Source organism: Brachypodium distachyon, chromosome 2, assembly GCF_000005505.3.
Source record: "Brachypodium distachyon strain Bd21 chromosome 2, Brachypodium_distachyon_v3.0, whole genome shotgun sequence".
In the NCBI taxonomy this organism is placed as follows: Eukaryota; Viridiplantae; Streptophyta; class Magnoliopsida; order Poales; family Poaceae; genus Brachypodium; species Brachypodium distachyon.
The window spans coordinates 54,221,372-54,239,030 of NC_016132.3; the positions used below are offsets into that span (position 1 = coordinate 54,221,372).

At 49.1% G+C, this 17,659-nt stretch overlaps 2 protein-coding genes across 2 annotated transcripts; one reads left to right on the forward strand and one right to left on the reverse strand.

The window, feature by feature from the left end:
• Nucleotides 1-4,307: 4,307 nt before the first annotated feature.
• On the reverse strand, nucleotides 4,308-5,881 carry LOC100821289. Its single transcript, XM_003564638.4, has one exon. It carries the CDS (start codon nucleotides 5,605-5,607, stop codon nucleotides 4,540-4,542), a length of 1,068 nt encoding a protein of 355 aa, XP_003564686.2. The 5' UTR covers nucleotides 5,608-5,881; the 3' UTR covers nucleotides 4,308-4,539.
• A 10,408-nt stretch (nucleotides 5,882-16,289) lies between these two features.
• On the forward strand, nucleotides 16,290-17,301 carry LOC100839085 (RING-H2 finger protein ATL72). The gene has a single exon (XM_003567258.4). The coding sequence runs from the start codon at nucleotides 16,430-16,432 to the stop codon at nucleotides 17,030-17,032; it is 603 nt and encodes a 200-aa protein (XP_003567306.1). The 5' UTR covers nucleotides 16,290-16,429; the 3' UTR covers nucleotides 17,033-17,301.
• The last annotated feature ends 358 nt before the right edge of the window (nucleotides 17,302-17,659 follow it).

Consider the following 17,659-nt stretch of genomic DNA (forward strand, 5'->3'; position numbering starts at 1 on the left):
GTACTCCCTTTGATGAGTACGTGTAAATTTGGGCCTTTGGTCCGTTTTATGCAAAATAGCCTCTCTGTAGCTCAGTTTGGGCCTTTGGGCCTTTGAAGCTGAAGCTAAGTTGAAGCTGCAAATCCCCTAAAAAAAAGGAAGGAAAGTTGAAGCTGTGAATTAGCCTCCAGTTTGTCGGCGACGAAAGGTTAGGTCCAGTAAAGTAATCGAGTCCTTCTGGTCAAAGTCACCCTTTGAAATCACTACAATAAGAGCTACCCATGCAAGCAAACGAACCAACGATTCGACCGGAACAGGAATGAAGCAACGTAACATGAACTGAACTAATTACACCTTCACCGTAGCTGGTGTGGGGTGGCCTACTACTAACATATATACTCCTATAAATACAATTTTTTTTTCAAAAAAGAGTTTTAATAAAACTTGTTTTCATATCAAGCCGATACACACCCCTGCGCACTACACAGTTAGATCTCGATGCATCATGCATAACGAGATGCACGCAGTCTTAAAATGCCGAAACTGTCCCTTCGGGAACATCCGATAATTTTTTTTGCCGAAACTGAAATAAAACCAAACGGTAAACGACCTTGACCCCTGCAATAGGGCTCCCGCCACCATAGTAAGGTTTCCGGTTAGACTCGTAAAAATCCGGTTCTTTTAAAAATGCGATCAACTCTCCTTGCTCAATATATTTGCGGACTGCCAGCCCTTGAACATCCCAGCTGATGGAATCGCCGTGGTCTGCTTTATTCTTTTCTGGATTGCATTCTCCCCAAAAATGTACTACTAGGTGGAGAAATCCCCAGAGATCTCCAGATATTTCCGTTTTTACGAGCATGGGTTTAATTATGAATTAGTCAACGTCTCAAGGCATATTAGCTAGTGCTAGATGGCGTCATTAGCTTGGCGTGCTGCAAGGATAAGGCACCGTATACGTGTGGACGAGCAGTGGATGCATCGATCGATGCCATATAGGAACGCGTGCGTGGATCGAGCGAGCCCGTCGCGTTACTGATGCCGAGGTGTCAACTTATATACTCATTCTCAGAGTTGAAAAGAGCAGGGTTGACTGCAGGTGCAATATAGCCATACTAGACTAGCAGTACAGTGCGGACTTTCAGCAAGAAACATTTGCAGGTGTGTGCAGGCGTGCAGCTCCTGAGTTCATCTTCTCTTACACAAGTCCTTAAATTTCCTCGCTACGAGAGCGCTGAAAAATATAAACAGCACTTCAGCTTCCATATACATGGTGTGATCGATCATGATCAATCGATGGATACTGCATTAAGAGCCACCCAAGTGCATGCTAGTACGCCAGAGGATATACGAGATTTGTTCTACGACCTGAAACTGTAACTTGGCACAAATTCTGCGAATCCAGGATTTCTGTTGCATGCGAGCCCCATGTGGGTCCTCGTCGACCTCATTCTCTCCGCTAAACCACAGGCCGCTAGCTAGCTTGCGCACACGGACGATCGACGGCAGCGTATATTTGTTTGTTTACGGCGATCGAGTAGAATTCGATTCTGCAGCATGCAAGGCGAGGCAAGGATAGGAGGAGGAGATCGGTTGGCTGCCTACCACCAGCAAGCTGACTTGTGCGCGCGGCACCGGTGATCGATGATGAGCACTGATGGAGCTCCTCGGATCATGGGCCGGCTTGCTTGCTCCCTCGGATCGATATACAGCCATGTGCATGCGCCCGGCCGCGCGCGAGCTTCGGTCGGGCGGCCCCAAGGGCGCCCCGCTGAATATTCTGTACAGAGGCCGGCCTGATCCCAAGGTTGATCACTCTGCATTGTGCGTCTTGGACAGAGACGAAGCGAAGCATAAGAGATGCAGGAACTGCAGAGCTAGCTACTCCCGTACGCAATCCATGGGCGCCGACGACGATCCGTCCGTCGTGAGGTGTTGACCCTGTTAAATATATTTACACGCACGGCCGGGGGGTGATCAGTGCTGCGCTCTGCTGCTGCATGCATGCATGCCCGGCGTCTACTCCATCTGCAATGGTCAATGCAGTTGATCTAGTACTCCGTAGTACAACTACGTGCTTCATTCGTACATGCATAGAGTTCTTGTTCCTGCTAATTTCCTTTCTCTTTTGGTCTCCATCTTTTGATGATTGCCGCTACGTACACACGCTACACTTTTTGAGAAGAACACGAGATTTCTCTATAATTAAGCACTGTGTGGCTGGTAGTAATTAATCCGTGGTTATGGTTGTCGGAACCTTTCCAGTTAGAAATGTAAGCTCTACCATTAACTTATGAAGGTAATTAAACAATCTCTTGTTGAATTTGGTCAGTATGGCATGCATGGTACGGCATTTAACATTAACATATGATGCATATTTCTAAATCACGGTGATTACCTTGCGTGGGCAGCTGGACATTCAAAGAAGTTAGGAACTGAAGCTTGAGAGTAACTAGAAAACGGGGCTTTCACTCGTCTATGACAGGCCATTCTGCAGCAATGTTTACCACTTGTTGCAATATATATGCCTCTCTCTGCCAATCAAATGTTTTCACTTATATCTTCCACGAGCCGTCTCTACGTTTGCCTCTGTTTTCCTTTTTGTTATTGCGGTATGACGGGCAAGAACAATCAAGCAAATCCAAAAGTATAGAATATCAACCAGCTAGAAAATCACAGAAAATGGGCAAAAATATAGGTCATATGTTCACTTTTACAACAAGTTTTAAGGGAATGTTTATTTCTCAGTTGACTTATAAATAGTTGTTTTTTAATCGACAATCATGACCATCCGATGAAGATTTTCTCATAGGTTGTACTTTCATGAATCTTCGAATCTCAATTCTTGGATCAGACGTTGTTAGCATCAACTTAGAAATAGTTATTTCTCCATCGTCTAAGAAATAGCAAAACCGATGTTTTAGATATCTAAAGTCGCATTATAAATTAGCAAAAATGTACGAATACTTTGTCCAGGATGAGACTGTTTTTTTTCATCTTTGTGAATTTCCAATAATTCTGGTTATAGGAATTACGTAATATCTTGGTAGTCACAGTTATTGATTTACATGGAGATATTACGAAGATGGAACATCGAGAGAGGCCTTAGAAGACGCGTGCGCGCTCGTTCAGTGTGCATGTGCGCGGTGTATTTATGTGTACAAATCTTCTTTGTGGTAGAAACAGAAGAAAAAATACACGGCAATATAATGGCACAACAAGTTCAGAAAAGAGAAAAAAAATCTTTAATATAACGAAATGTGGTACTCAAGGGAGTACATACTACGCCATCCGTCACATATTTAGTGACTCGTATTTGTCTAAAATTGAACGTATCTATATAGTAAAATACGTCTAGATACATATAATATTTCGGCATTTAATATGGGGCGGAAGGAGTACAACATTTGCCCAAATTCAAGGGAGTGCCAAAGATATGAAGTGATCGATACAAGTGGATGATCCGATCGAGACGATCAACCTAGCAGCTGACCATTTTGAGGCACTGGCAGCCACTCCCCTACTCTGAATCTAATTGGAAACGCTTTTGTTTGACTAATCATTTCCAGCTGCGAGCTAGCGCAGGGAGACAAGAGACACATGCACTGTTTCATACTTGACATGCAAGATATCATTTGCTTCTTAAGTTAGGCCACATACGCACTCTGTCTAATTAACTAGTCCGTTCACATAGTGAAGATGCTGATTATATAAGCTAAGCAGAAACGTCATGCAATGTACGCTGTAGTTATTTTCAGAACCTGCATGCTGTAGTCGCTTCTACCGAGAAATTTCCGTAGCTGGCTGTTATGCCTTCATAGAGACTAGCAGGATTATTCACAAGAGAAAATAATGTGGTTTCACGGTATCTTGGCAATTTGAGCTTCAAAGGCTTCTTTGGTTTAAGGGATTCAAAAGAACGTTAGGATTTGAATCCCTAATTAGGAATTTGCCTGTATAGGTGGTTTTCTTCGCATTCTATGTTGGAGGAAAAATTCCGTCCATTCAAATATCTTGCTATAACTCCTTTGTGTTTTTGTAGTTTCAAACAATCTTTCCATGCTAATTCTTGTAGTTTTTCAATCTTATACTAGGATTCAAGAGTACATGACATTTCAGTTTAACTTTTTTTTTACATCAGTGATTTAGTAATCCCGTCAATCAACGAGGTACTGTGTGTTCTAAATATATTTGTTATATTTAGAGCATGTACTCGCTGCTCTTTCTTCTTTAATCGATGATACACCCACTTAGGTGTATTCAAGAAAATAAAAGAAATAAATAAATAAATAATGGGTACGTGACACTAGGATCACCGTATGACACCATGTTATGAAGTATTTCAAACTTTATTTTGTTGCCTTAATTAATTCCTTCACATGAGTATTTTACCTCATCTCTCCTCTCCTCTTTAGAACATACGTAATGTATCTAGTATGTATATGTATATAATTCCTTCAAACCAAAAGTTGAAAGAAAGAAAAAAAAAGAAAAAAAAGCCTGACAACACAAGAATAACACCAAAATAATCAGCAAGAGGAATGAATTGTAACTGTATACTCAAGGCATGTAGAGCGCCTCCAATCCTTGGCAATCCGCGCTCCAGTCATGATCGGCGGCAAGGATGCCGTGATCATGGAGGCTCAGGGCGTCGTCAGGGAACGAATCCAGCGAATCGTACTTGGGCTCCTCCCACGTGGACAGGCTCGGCACGATCGAGCACCACGAGGAGAGGTCGTTACCAACGGAAGAAGCGCCGCCGTCTTCCGCCGGCATCGGCAACCCCAGCGCGTCGAAGCAGCTCTGGTCCATGACGAAGTTGAGCTCGCCGAGCGCCGCTTGCACGCTCGCGTCAGTGCACAGCATGGCGCTCGTAGTAGTGCTGGTCGCGCTCGCCGGGTTCCCCGCGGCGCCGGCGCTGCTCAGTGGCCCGGACCATTCGCCGAACCCGTCCTGGGGGCTCAAGTCAAAGTGCCCGCCCGGCGCGGCCAGGACGCCCGGTCTCAGGACGTCGCTGGACCCGCTGAACGTGTCGAACCCGTCGTCCATGACGTGCCCGCCGGCCGACTCAGGCGTGACGGCGTTGTTGTTTCCCGGCTGCTGGTTGTTGAGGAACTTGGAGTAGAGCATTGCGAGGTCGATGGTGGACGCGTCAGCCGCCGTGCGCATGTCGTGGCCGGGGTCGGCCGGGTTGTTGCCGACCATGCCTTCGAGGACCATGTCCGGCCGGAGCGAGCCGGTAGCACTACCGAACCGGTGACTCCCGAACGGGCCCGCGTCACGGCCGGCGCCGGAGAAGGAAGAATCGGACGCGGAGGACGACCGCATGGACGACGACGAAGAAGACTTGCCGCGGCGGTTCTTGCGGCAGCCGCCCCCGACGGGGACGTTGCGGAGGGAGCCGCCCTTGGTCCAGTAGCGGCGGCAGCCCTTGCAGAAGTAGCGGGGCTGGGTGAGGCTGTAGTTGTTGTAGTAGCAGAACTTGGTGTTGGGCGAGTCGCAGCGCGGGCAGTTGGGCGCCACCTCCGCGCCCGTCTTGTACGCCCGCCGGTCCACCAGCAGCGACGGCGGCGGCCGCGGCACGTACGGCAGCATGGCCTCGTGAGGGTGCGACGACAACATGTCCATCGATCGCCCCCGGCCCCTTTTCTGTCTGCAGTAGTTAGCAGAGCTCGATCAGGGCTCGATTCCAGTGAGCTAGAGCCGGGAATGTGGTGATGTGGGGGGGAATTGATCGGAGTTTAACTCGCTGAAGCGAAATGATGACTTGGTGATCGATGGAGGTGGGAGCGGGGGCGCGAGAGGGCACAGGAGGCGTGGTGGGGTTCTTATATGGAACGATCAGCAGGGCGTGAGTTAATCAATCAATTTCTCTCCTCGGTCACCTGCCTGCATGCATGTGCATGTGAGTCTGTATCGCTTAGATTTGCGTCGAGGTGTAATGAAGATTGTCCTACTAGAAGGCTTTAATCTGACTTAACAGAAATGCATGTTTTTTTTGTTACGGGGAACAAAAATGCATGAAGAAATTAGGCAGGTCTCTTCTCTTGGTTAATTAATCACTCCTAACAAACTGTGCTAGTGCCTATATAGTGCAGGTCCCCTTTAGTGGCTACAGTAGTCTTGTTATGGCATAATGATGCACCCACCACTGTTCAAGTGACCGAAGGACGACGCAAGCTAGAGGACTTCACGTCTAAAATCATGCATGTAGGAAGAAGGACCGAAATAGCAGGACACTGTTTCATGTAAAAAGAGATGCGCTGGCTCCCGACAGTGAAAAAAAGGTCACGAGAATGAGAAGTGCCTTTTGGTTACTACTACTACTACGGCGTACGCGCGTGGTCGGTGTGACGGAGGGGCCGTACCGCGCCCAAGCGACCGATCCCACGGAAGCGCCGCACGGGCACACGGTGGGCCGTCGTAGCCCGGTAGGCCGTGCCGGAGAGACACGCGGCAGCGGCCCAATGGCGGGCCGCGTGAAGAAACTCTCGGGGTCCCCCCTCGCAGGAGTGGTGGGGTGCGAGGGAAGCAAATCCCTCGGGATCGCCTATACGGGTTTGTTAATTTTGGGCTGGCTGGCTGGCTGGTTACTCCCGGCCCGTTGCTCCGCTCGATGCATGCGCACACGCGACGCGATCCTTCTTCCTTCGACGGGTACGCTGTGGGAAGCGGGATTTGCTCACACGGTGAAGCTCCGGGGACGCAAGATGAGGTGCGTGATTGGGGGGCTGGCGCATGCATGGAGAAGTGTGCCTGACCTTCGATCAGCACGGGGTGGTGGTGGTGTCTTGTAGCTGCAAGCCGGCAACGTACCCCAAGATCCGATCATACTGGATGCATTGGCAGACAAATTGGCCTGCGGGGTCGACGGCGCGCGGCTAGCTAGATAACGGCGTGTGGTGGTTGCCACGAAATGAGTGCACGCGCGCTAACAAACTCGTCCATGCGTTATCCGGTAGGGCGCCGGCCGGACTAGAAAGTTCTTCGCCTCCTTCATTTGGATGCCGTCATATATGTCCACTTGAATTCAGTTTTTCCAGCCAGCCGATCAATCACACGAGTTGACGAGTATATGGTTCATCAACGGCGGCCGGGTATGATTTTGTGCTATATGGAGCGGCCACATTGTACTGCAGCTTCTTCAAAATAATGTGCCGATATTAACGGGACAGAGCACTGCATTCCATGGATCTAGATCTACCAGTTGCTGTCCACAACAACAGTAACGATGCAACTATGCAAGAGGTGTTGTCTATGCCGGCCCCCGGCCCCGGCCGGCGAACTAGGGCTCCACGTATACGGGCGCGCGGTGGGGCCAGCCAATCTCGAACAGGAGCTTCGTATCATCACAAGCCTGAGACTTGGGCCGGGGGCCGATCCAAGCATGTACTCCACTCCGTATGCGCGTACACAGTACTCACACTCCACAGCGACGACCGACGTGACAAGACGTTTGCCGGCCCGGTTCGAGCCCAAGCAATCAATACCCGACCCAGACGGTTCGATCGGCGCACCCACCCGTCCCGTCTCGTGCTCGTTCCTGACGTACCGCGGCACGGTTCATCGACCCGGCCGCCGATACGCAAAAGACGTACGTACGCGCGGCACAGTACGTACGGCTCTCGAGTCTCTGGTCTTTGACATGACACTGTTCTTCCATCCATCTGCCGGACGGGACGGCCCCCCTATCTCCTGAGATCCGTAGGTAGCTCGAGAGGGCAGGCCGATCGATCTAGTGCCATCGATGGCGACGGCACGTACGTGTTCCAACTCCATAGCACAGCGAAGTCCGCACACACGCAGATCGATGTCCATCGACAGCCATGTGGCTCCGCAAGGTACGCGCACGGGCACGGCGGGCGCGCGATTGATATGATCGACCCTTAAAACCATATATGCAATTAAGCTTAACCGAACAATCAACCGCAGATTTGACTTGCTTGCTACTGCTAGCTATACGTCCTTGTCGACGGATGATTAGAACAGCGACAGGTTAAAAAGACCGGAGGGCCGGGACGCAGGATTATTAGATTAGATTAGCTAGATCGACCCATCGAGTCGTCCTGCCGCGCTGTCCATCAGCCGTAACCCGCAAGCACGCGATTGAGATTGAATGCGGTGAATCGGTCCGGCCGGTGTGGTGGATACAAAAATAGGATTGCTTGCACGGGCTCCTCTCGCCGTGCTATGATTGGGGGCCGCGTACTGCCAGGGGACAAGGGCTGGCTCGCCGTGTACTGCGCGTGTACTGTCGACGGCCACTGATCAGTCAGTCCCCGGAACCTGACGGGCCTTGCGGTGTACTGTATCTGTGTGATTGTGTCGCGGTGGTCTTGACGACGACGGACTGCACACAACTTGCTCAGGTATCGTGGGCCTTCCGAGAATTGACTGTATTTACGACGAGTTTGTTGATCCGCTCCGGAAGTACGTACCCAGACAGATGTTTCTACGTTTCTCACAGGAGAGATTTGTTCTAGTGGAACTCAAATAAGAAAGGGGAACATCCAAACACACACTCAAGTAACTAAAAGAGAAAAACTAGTGAGCTAACTGTTGCTTGCATTTTTCTAGCGCTACAAATTTAATATGGGAATACGTACGGTAGAAAAACGAGCTGCTATGAACCACCAGAAATACAAAGCACACCAAACATAATAAAAATATCGAGATTACTGGACCACCGAATGACCACTACCACCGCCAAAACGAGATGATGACGTGCTGTTGTCGCCGTTTTCTTACCGGAGTCGGCATGACCTTGTCTCAATGACTGCTGGGGACTCCTCGTCCACGTGTCGGGCACTAGATCTCGCCGGAGTGCACGCATGACAAAAATCCGTAACACCATCTTCCTGAGGGGATGACAGTAATATACGTCGGCGCTTCGTCGAGTTCGTTCGTAACAGAGCTCAGATGACCATCTCGACAACGAAAGCGTCACCACCCGACGAGCGTCGCATGCCCACACCATCTTCCACACACTTCACGACGGTACAAAGCTCACCAGATCGAGGTCAAGATAGGGACACCGGAGACCTTAGTCCATGTTGACGGTGCCCCCATCATCTCGCCGCCGCCGAACCTTAATGGATGAAGGCCTATCTGAAACCTCTACACGGGGAGACTACAAGTCCGATGGGTAGATTGTGATCTTCTTCCACAAGCATTGACTTGTCGATAAAAAGGCAGTAGAACTCCCAACCCTAGGCTAGCCTGCTAGGTTTCTGCCGCCGCCACCAATCCCCCCGCCCCGTGTCAGCTCCTCCACCGGTCCCTTCCACTTTCCCTGGATTAAAGGTGGGGGGAAATTCTGAACATTTTCAGTAATAATATGGGATGCCATGCGTTCTGAATCTGTCGACAAATGGCTTCATGTATATGAACTGCGTGTACAAGTCAGGAAAAGCTGAGTGTTCCGGGTTGTGGGAAGCTTTGGTCGCTTTATTGGTTGTTCGATCAGCCCCATTATATATATTTCCTCCGTCTCATATTGATTGACTCAAATTTGCGTAAATATGAATGTATCTATACCTAAAAATCGTCTAGATACATGTAATATTTCGACACTTAACATGTGACGGTGGGAGTAGTTGTAATTTGTGGAAGAGGGGATACCGATGGATGACGTACGGAAACTGAGTCTACATATATTGTGCATTGTTGATCCGCACAAGAGTACATATATGACTGGTGATCGATGCTTCTCATTCGACCGGTTTTGTCTTCATGATATACAGGTTGGTGTCGTGTGCTTCTTTCATTCGACCTATGATTAGTGCATTATTGATGTACTAGTATACTGTTCATGTGTATGGGTACGTACGCAGCAAGTTTTACATGGGACAGGTTTGACACACTACTACGGTAATGTTTCCTGATAGTCAACTACAGCCGCACAGTGCATGCATCATGCATGGACCGATCGATATGCTGCCACGTCAAAGAAGAGGGGTGTTATTTTCACTACTTCGCTTCGTTTCACCATTCGTTATACCATTCATTATACAATTTCCCCCGTCGGGAAGCAAAAGGATGATTATTGGGTTCAGAGCTCAAACTGGCTTACAAATACCTCAGCTCTTAGCCCCCCTAACTACAGAGAGGTGTTGAACGACCAAAAGCTTAATTAGTCCAGGTCTAGCTAGCGAGGGTCACACTCACACCAATGATTCAGCTGGGTCACACGTACCAGCTGGAGTTTACTTACGCCACACTCTTCCCCGAGCTGCACGTACACATCACTCACACCCACACACACACACAAAGCGAGAGAAGCAGCTGCACACATTCAGAAGTAGCATGAACACTCATAACGTGCATGGCCGCCCCGACCGCAATTGATTGCTCCGCGGGAGAAAAATGGGCAGGCAGCGCCGTAACGTACGCGGGTCAGGATCATAGCAACACAAAGAGCGGCCGCTCGCTAGCTCGAGAGAGATCGAACAACCATGGGTGGCAAATGATTCCGATTAGACTGTTGCCGTACGTGCGTTGGACAGACGCGATTTAGCTCGCTGGTCGGAGCGAACAAACAGGGGGGCCGGCCTGGCAGTGCGCTGGCATTCGTGCACCGGCCCGGACGCATGCGACCGACCGGTGCACGTACGATCGACGACGAGCTGCATGCATGCATTGCGCCGATGCGGGTGCAGTGGGCGAGAAAGCGACCGATCGGGAAAAGACCGCGCGATCGATATCGATATGCTTTGTTCGTTAGCCTGGCGTTGGAACGACAGTTTGGGGGTCCGGAGAGGGAAGCACAATACGTGCATGTTCTGATGCTCAGATTGGTTTTGGTGGTCTGAAACTCTGAAAGCGTATTTCAAAGGAATCAAGGTATTTGGTGGCATTTGACACGTCTCGATCCGTGTACGTTGACAGCTTTGTATTACGTACGCCTCTGTGACATGGACCTACCTGCAGGTTCAGTGATGTACGGATTTCTGAGAGCGTATCTGCGTCTGGACCAATTACGAACCGTGCTGCGTGCAGCACTTGAAAGGGTCCAGGACCTCCTGGTTCGTAGAAAGTAAATGGACCATGCACGTAACTACGCTGATCTGTTCTATGGATCGATCACGGACCAGATCAGTTTGCAAAGGATATATAGCTCCAGAAGTCCTGGGTAAGTCTATCAGTATCATCAGGACAAACGAAAACCCAGTCCGGAGTCCGGACACATATTATAGCAACCATGACCCTAGCTAGCTACTCCCTCCATTTCAAAACACAACTCATATAGATTTTTCTCATTTGTTCCAAAACACACCTCATTTTTTTTCTGAAAACCCGCACTCAGCCAATAGCTACTCACATCCATTTACTATTAATCCAATATGAGTGGTCAGGCACTAGAAACGAGAGCTGCCTTGATCAAAGTGCACAAATCTATATGAGTTGTGTTTTGAAACGGAAATAATAGCTGGAAGTACTGTAATACTGTAACAGACAGAAGACTCCAAATTAACCCCCTAATTTCCCTCTCATGGAAACCGTTGCAAGTACGTACGAGCGTCGTCGTCTCGGAAACAAATCAACATGATTAATTCCCCCGGCGGGACCATGGATGCCTGCCAGCGCGCGTAGTGTCGACCGGTGACGTGACGGCATTGCATCTCTCATAATCCCTTCCTTGAAACACAATCAACAGAATTGAATCGGACGTGACAGGGGCCGCCGGCGCACGCAGGGGTAATCAAGCCGCGCGTTGACATACCAAACATGCGTGAATTAACGTACGGGTCCTGGGACCCCCCGACGGAGCCAGGACCACTGGATCTCTAGCTTGTCGGCGTGCATATGCTTGCATGGCCGGAGATCTCGATGAGATGACCGCCCGATCGATGGGGCGGTCGAGATGTACGGGACGCGTTTCGGTGGGAGCTAGAGAGTAGAGACCAGGGAGGAAGAGAAGGCCCGGCCGGGGCGCGATCGAGCCATCGTTTCGGGCGGGGCCACGCGAGTTGGTGGCGGCCGGAGGGACATGCCGTGCCGGGTGGTGAGGCCGCGTCCCACGCCGGGACCGACGACTACTCGCCCCCCGACGCTCACATGGCCTTGGCTTCGTACGTGCACTGTCGCTATACCCTCGCCTGCTAGCTCTCTTATTTACCCGTCAAGGCATAGCCCCTCCTCCATTGTGCGACGGCGACGTTGTGTTCTTCGTGTCGCCATCAGGAAATTGTTGGAGATGTGGACGCATGCATAATTGCATACGGCCCCGGGCTCCAAGGTTCTGTCCTAACCGCTCCAAGGCCTGTCGTCAGTTCATGCCAGCTGGGTCTTAGGCCCAGATTCTATTTAAGGACTGAGGAAATGTTCTGGACTTCTGGCCCAACCCAATTACTTGACCAGAACGAGACCTAGTCTCTGTTTTAAGCCAGTACCAGTACTCTTTAAAAAAGATTCCGTGAATGTTCTAGATGGGTGTATGTATGTCGATATCATTTTACAAAGCAAGCTGCACTTCATCTGGATCCTTGAACTGCCACCAGTCTTCCCAGGAAGGATTGCGGGGGTTTAAATACACGCGCTCCAATTCAGTTTCAATTCAGCAATCAGCATACAGCACAGATTTCAGATTTCAGTTCGAATAATCTCCAATATCTCGATAAGTAAACAACCATGCACACATCAAATTCAGCATGCGCACATACCACCTTGACAATACTACGTAGCTTATTATAAATTAGCAGCCGGATCGTACACAGGCCGCACCAGTATCGCCTCTACACATGAAAACAGCTGCCTAAGTTTTTCATTCAGAGAACCTATCCTAGTCCTACAGCAGAGTATGTAAAAAGCAGAACGACAGCAACTTAAAACACAATTTACTTCTAATCATCAACCCCTTCACATCAAACCCAGAGAGATTACCCTGGAGGATCACATAAACCTACTACTGCTCCCCCCAGATATGCGGTGTTTGCTGTCAGCTCGGACATGGGTGCTTGTATATTTCCCCGGCACGCATGAGTGCACTTTTGAGCTGGCTCGACTCGTCATCGTTCAGACCCATAAGATCATCACACCTATTAAAAGTGCATGACCTCTCCGTCTCAAAAACATAAAAGTGCATGCATGACCTCGATCAAGCACTTAAATTTTAGCTCGTCTGCATGCAGCACACGTCGCGTACGGTACGTGTGCCTTCATCAACACATGGCATGTCGATGGATCAATCGCCCAAAGTATGTCGATCAGGTGGGCTTCGACCTGGAAAGGATTAAAGATAGCTTCAAATATGCATCGCATGAAGAGCTGCCGGCCGGCCAGTTCTTTTGCTGAAACAGGAGTTAACCGGATCACACCTGTTAAAATGAACATTTCTTCTCCTCTCAGCAAAAACAGAGAAAGAACATTTGTTATCTTCGCCCCTGCATACTTGTCATGTGGCTAGTGCGCACCTGAAGGGACGAAACATAGTACAACAACTCTAGTACTAGTGGTAACTCTTTTCAAACCGGAAGCCTATTATGGCATGTTTAAGTATGACCACTTGCAGTAATGCTTGGACTAGATTGCTCGCTGCCGTGGATAGGATCGGATCAAGTGACACGGCTGCCGCTCGATCGCCGTGTGCATCTGCGTATATTAGCTCTTGGCCATCCAGAGCGACCTCAACTACTGTAACTGATCTGGGATAACCTACACTAAGAGCAAGTAGCATGCCATCACTTGGCTAGAATGTACAGGGTTGCAAAGTACTCATAGTTAACTACGAACCCCTTCCCTTTTTTCATGCGCTTTTCTCTCAAACAGACTATCCTTTTCTCTTAGGTGTAAAAGGAGAGGCCGCATGCATGCATGCTCCATGATTGATTGTTGTTATCTTCGTTTCCAACATCTGTGTCTAAATGCCTCCGCAACACCTGACAACAAATTTTAGATGCAGTGATCACTCACTCACAAAAAAAGCAGTGATCACCATTCACCGGACACTGTCTACCATATAAGTGGCCCAGTTATATTCTCTGCATTCTCATGCATTTTATCGCTTCTAGTTCTAGGAGGATAACTGCGAAGAATTTCACTTATACGTGAGTAATGCTTCGAGAGAATATACGGAAGATTGTCTAGAGATTCTAAAACGTACTTAAGTTTGTGGAAAAGCTAACACTGACGAAATCACCTACGTACATGTTACTTTTCTAGATCAAGATTCCATTGGTTTTCCTACGGGTGTACATTTTCTCTATTTGGGGGATTTATTCTTCTTCTTTTTAAGTACATTTAGGGGAGTTCATTTGCTCCTCCGAGGGGATTTAGCAATGCACTGACTAATAGACATAAATGAAACAAAAGTGAATAATCTCAGTTGCCTTCGGTGAAGAAACCTTATAAGACCAAATTTACAAAAAGTGGACTAAGATTTCGGCTGGTTATCATCACTCACGGTGCACGGCTTTGGAAAGTTTTGGGCCGGTTTAGAAAAATCACCGTTTTAGCCGCGTTCGTTAGCAATATACAACCCATATTTTTAGGATTTGGCCTATTTTCCGATATGTGACCCTCGGTACAGGCTTTTAGCCCATTTTGTCATTCCAATAAAATCTCGTTTGGCCGTTTCCATGGGCTAGCCTACGTTTGGGAGTTTTTGGCCAATTCTCCGATATCGTGACACTGATACACGGTTTCGAGCCATTTTGTTGTTTCAAGACAATCACCGTTTCAATCTTTTTCATGGGCTATAATCCATGTAGAGGTAGAAATAAAACTCGAAACATGCGAGCTGTTGTTACTCTACCCAATAAGCTCATATTGTTTCAAACTTTTTTTGTTATTATATTGAGGACAACTATTTTTCTTGGTACTATCGTATTTGCAATGACACACACAAATTTTTTAGATCGAACGACACACATAAATATCCATGCACCTTTGTTAAGATCTCCGGGGTCATATACTTAGTCATATTTATCGTATGCATATTCTTTTTTTTCGGGTATTTGGCTATTTGCTTAGCTCGCAAGTTAAGCTGAGGCAAGGAGTTTAGAATTCAAGCATAACGAGTTTAGTCGAGCCTTCCTCGCAAAAAAAAAAAATAGTCGAGCCGAGGTGGCATGGCAATGGGAATGTGCGTCCTAGGATATAAAAAACTGCTCATATTTGTTTGCGGTGACAATGGGCCGAGAGTGCACGTTTATTAACACAGCCCGGCCCATATTGACGCAGTTCTGCTCAGCATCTCCAGGCAAGAGGATCGCCCGCGCCAACCGAGACTGATATCCTTTAAAAAAAAACCGAGACTGATAGGAGCCGGCAAGAACAACGCTGAGAGACACGTCGGACGCCACGGGGTCTTACGTGGCTGGCACCGAACCACCTGCGTATTGACAAATCAGCGCCACCCTGGCCCCTACAGATCCAGGTGGCACACTCTCAGGCCCCTGCGGGTCGCGGTAGTGGAAGCTCCAACAGGCCGGGTTACGATCACGATTATTTATTTAGTCGCTAATCATGGGCGTCAGTGCGGTTTGGCAATCCCTTCTTTTCGAGTTTGAACAAGCCCCTCTTGCCGCATTCCGACCCTACGGAACTCGTTTTGTACACGCATCTCTGTGGGCGCCCTGATTTTGTGTCTGTCTGGTGTGCTTGTGGACACCGGACATAAAGGAGAAAAGTATGCGCCAAAACTTGCTAGTGCCATAGTGTTATTTGGACACCCAAAATTGTGTTGAAAAGACCTGTGCTTTCGCTTCAGAGAGCAACGCTGTAGCACCTGCACCATACTAACCACCTGCACTACTAAAAAATCCTGCATAGAAACACATTGATACATTCCGTCAGATGTTGCATTGATACATTCCATCGAATGTTGCATTGATACTGTGTATGCTAGAATCATATTTCTAGGAATTTTTTTTTGACAAATACGACGGTGTCGTTTTCCATTAATAAGAGTTAGAATTTACGGAGGAGGGGTTACACAGCGAGACATGTAAAAACTAGGAAACAATTAGGATAATGGCGATGTACTCAAACAGTGAATACCAGTACTGCATATCAGCATATGATGCGGTTTTAATCAGCTTTGAAAGAACTCGGCTACTGAAGCAAACCGATTTGGCGATTTCCCTCCGGAAAAAAAAAACACCCGAAGCATTTCAATCAGTGTGTATCGTGGGTTGTTTTGTTGGTTCTACAGTCAAAAGCTTTTCTTATGTGGTGTTTTGCCGACGTTGGGGATCCATACGTCGTAGCGAGGTGCCTCTTATCTCCGGACGTTTACCCCACAACCCTTTGGATTGGTCAGACTAGACAACTTACAAATAAAATTCAGCTCCCCTTTCGCATTTGTCCCCGGCCCGTCCCTATATAAACAGCTCTCCTCGCCGCGCCACAAGAGAACTCTCCTCCTTGTTCGTAAAAAAACAGAGAACATCACATCTACTGCCAAAGAAACAAGAGAACCATCTCCACGTTCAGTTGTTAATATATAGACATGGAACGGATGCACGCCAGGAGGCTTCTGTCGGCGGCGGTGGCGTCGACTGGGGAGCAGGTGGCCACGGCGCCCACGCCGCGCTCGGCGTCAGCCTTCAGCTCGCTGGACGCGACGGTGATCACGATCCTGTCGCTGCTCCTCTGCGCGCTCGTCGTGGCGCTCCTGCTCCACGCGCTCGTCCGGTGCGCGTTCCGCGTCACCCGGCGCGCGTGCTACGGCCAGGACGAGGAGCCCCCCGGGGTCGTCGAAACGGCCGCGCCGCGCGCCCGGAAGAAGGGGGGGAAGGGCGGCGCCGGCGCGGCCATCCGGGCGCTCCCGACGATGGCGTACTCGGCGGAGACCGAGCTCGCCGTGTGTGGCTCCACGGAGTGCACCATCTGCCTCGCCGAGTTCGCGCCGGGCGAGCGCGTCCGCGTGCTGCCGGGTTGCAGCCACGGCTTCCACGCCCGGTGCATTGACCGATGGCTCTCCGCGCGGCCGACGTGCCCCACCTGCAGGCGGCAGCCGTTCGCCAAGCCCGCGGTTCCGACCCCGGCTGAGGAGCCGGCGCCCGTGCAGCTCCTGGTGAACGTTGACGCCGGACGGCCTGGGACGATTTAATGAACCTAGCTATGTCACCTATGTGATGGAATTGAAAACTGTACAGTACTACTAGTGAACAGTGAACCATTTTTTGCAATGCTGTTTGTCATCTGTGATACCGTGGAGATGGTGGTCTTTTTTTCCTTTTTGTGTTGCTGTTGAGGTTATACAACAACTACAAGTGACCAGGCCGGGTCCGGTGACCGATACTATGTGATGCGAGTGAAACCACTTGACTAAACTTGTATGCAATTACAAATAGAGGTTGTGAGTCGTGATTCCGTTCAGGATAGATGTCTTCAGTTTCGTTCTAACTTCCTCCGTTTCAATAACTGACGGACGGGGGGAGTACCGGCTTTCCGGCGTATGACATCTGAGGATTTTTATGTTTTGTTTTTTCGATGTTCTGTTGAAAGAGGGCCGAAGGCCCGAAGCTGCCCACTGAAGACATCAGGCCCACAAACTAAAATATACAACAGGAGTTTAATGGGCCTGTCAACGCCGAGCAAAGTGGTCCAGCCCACTAACTCCGCATCTTTCTGCCCCGTCTTCCCCGCCTTGCGATCACACGCATCAGTATCGTCTCTTTCGCCCCCAAAATAGAGTTCTTCTATGATACCCTGGGATGAATATTAACCGTTCGTT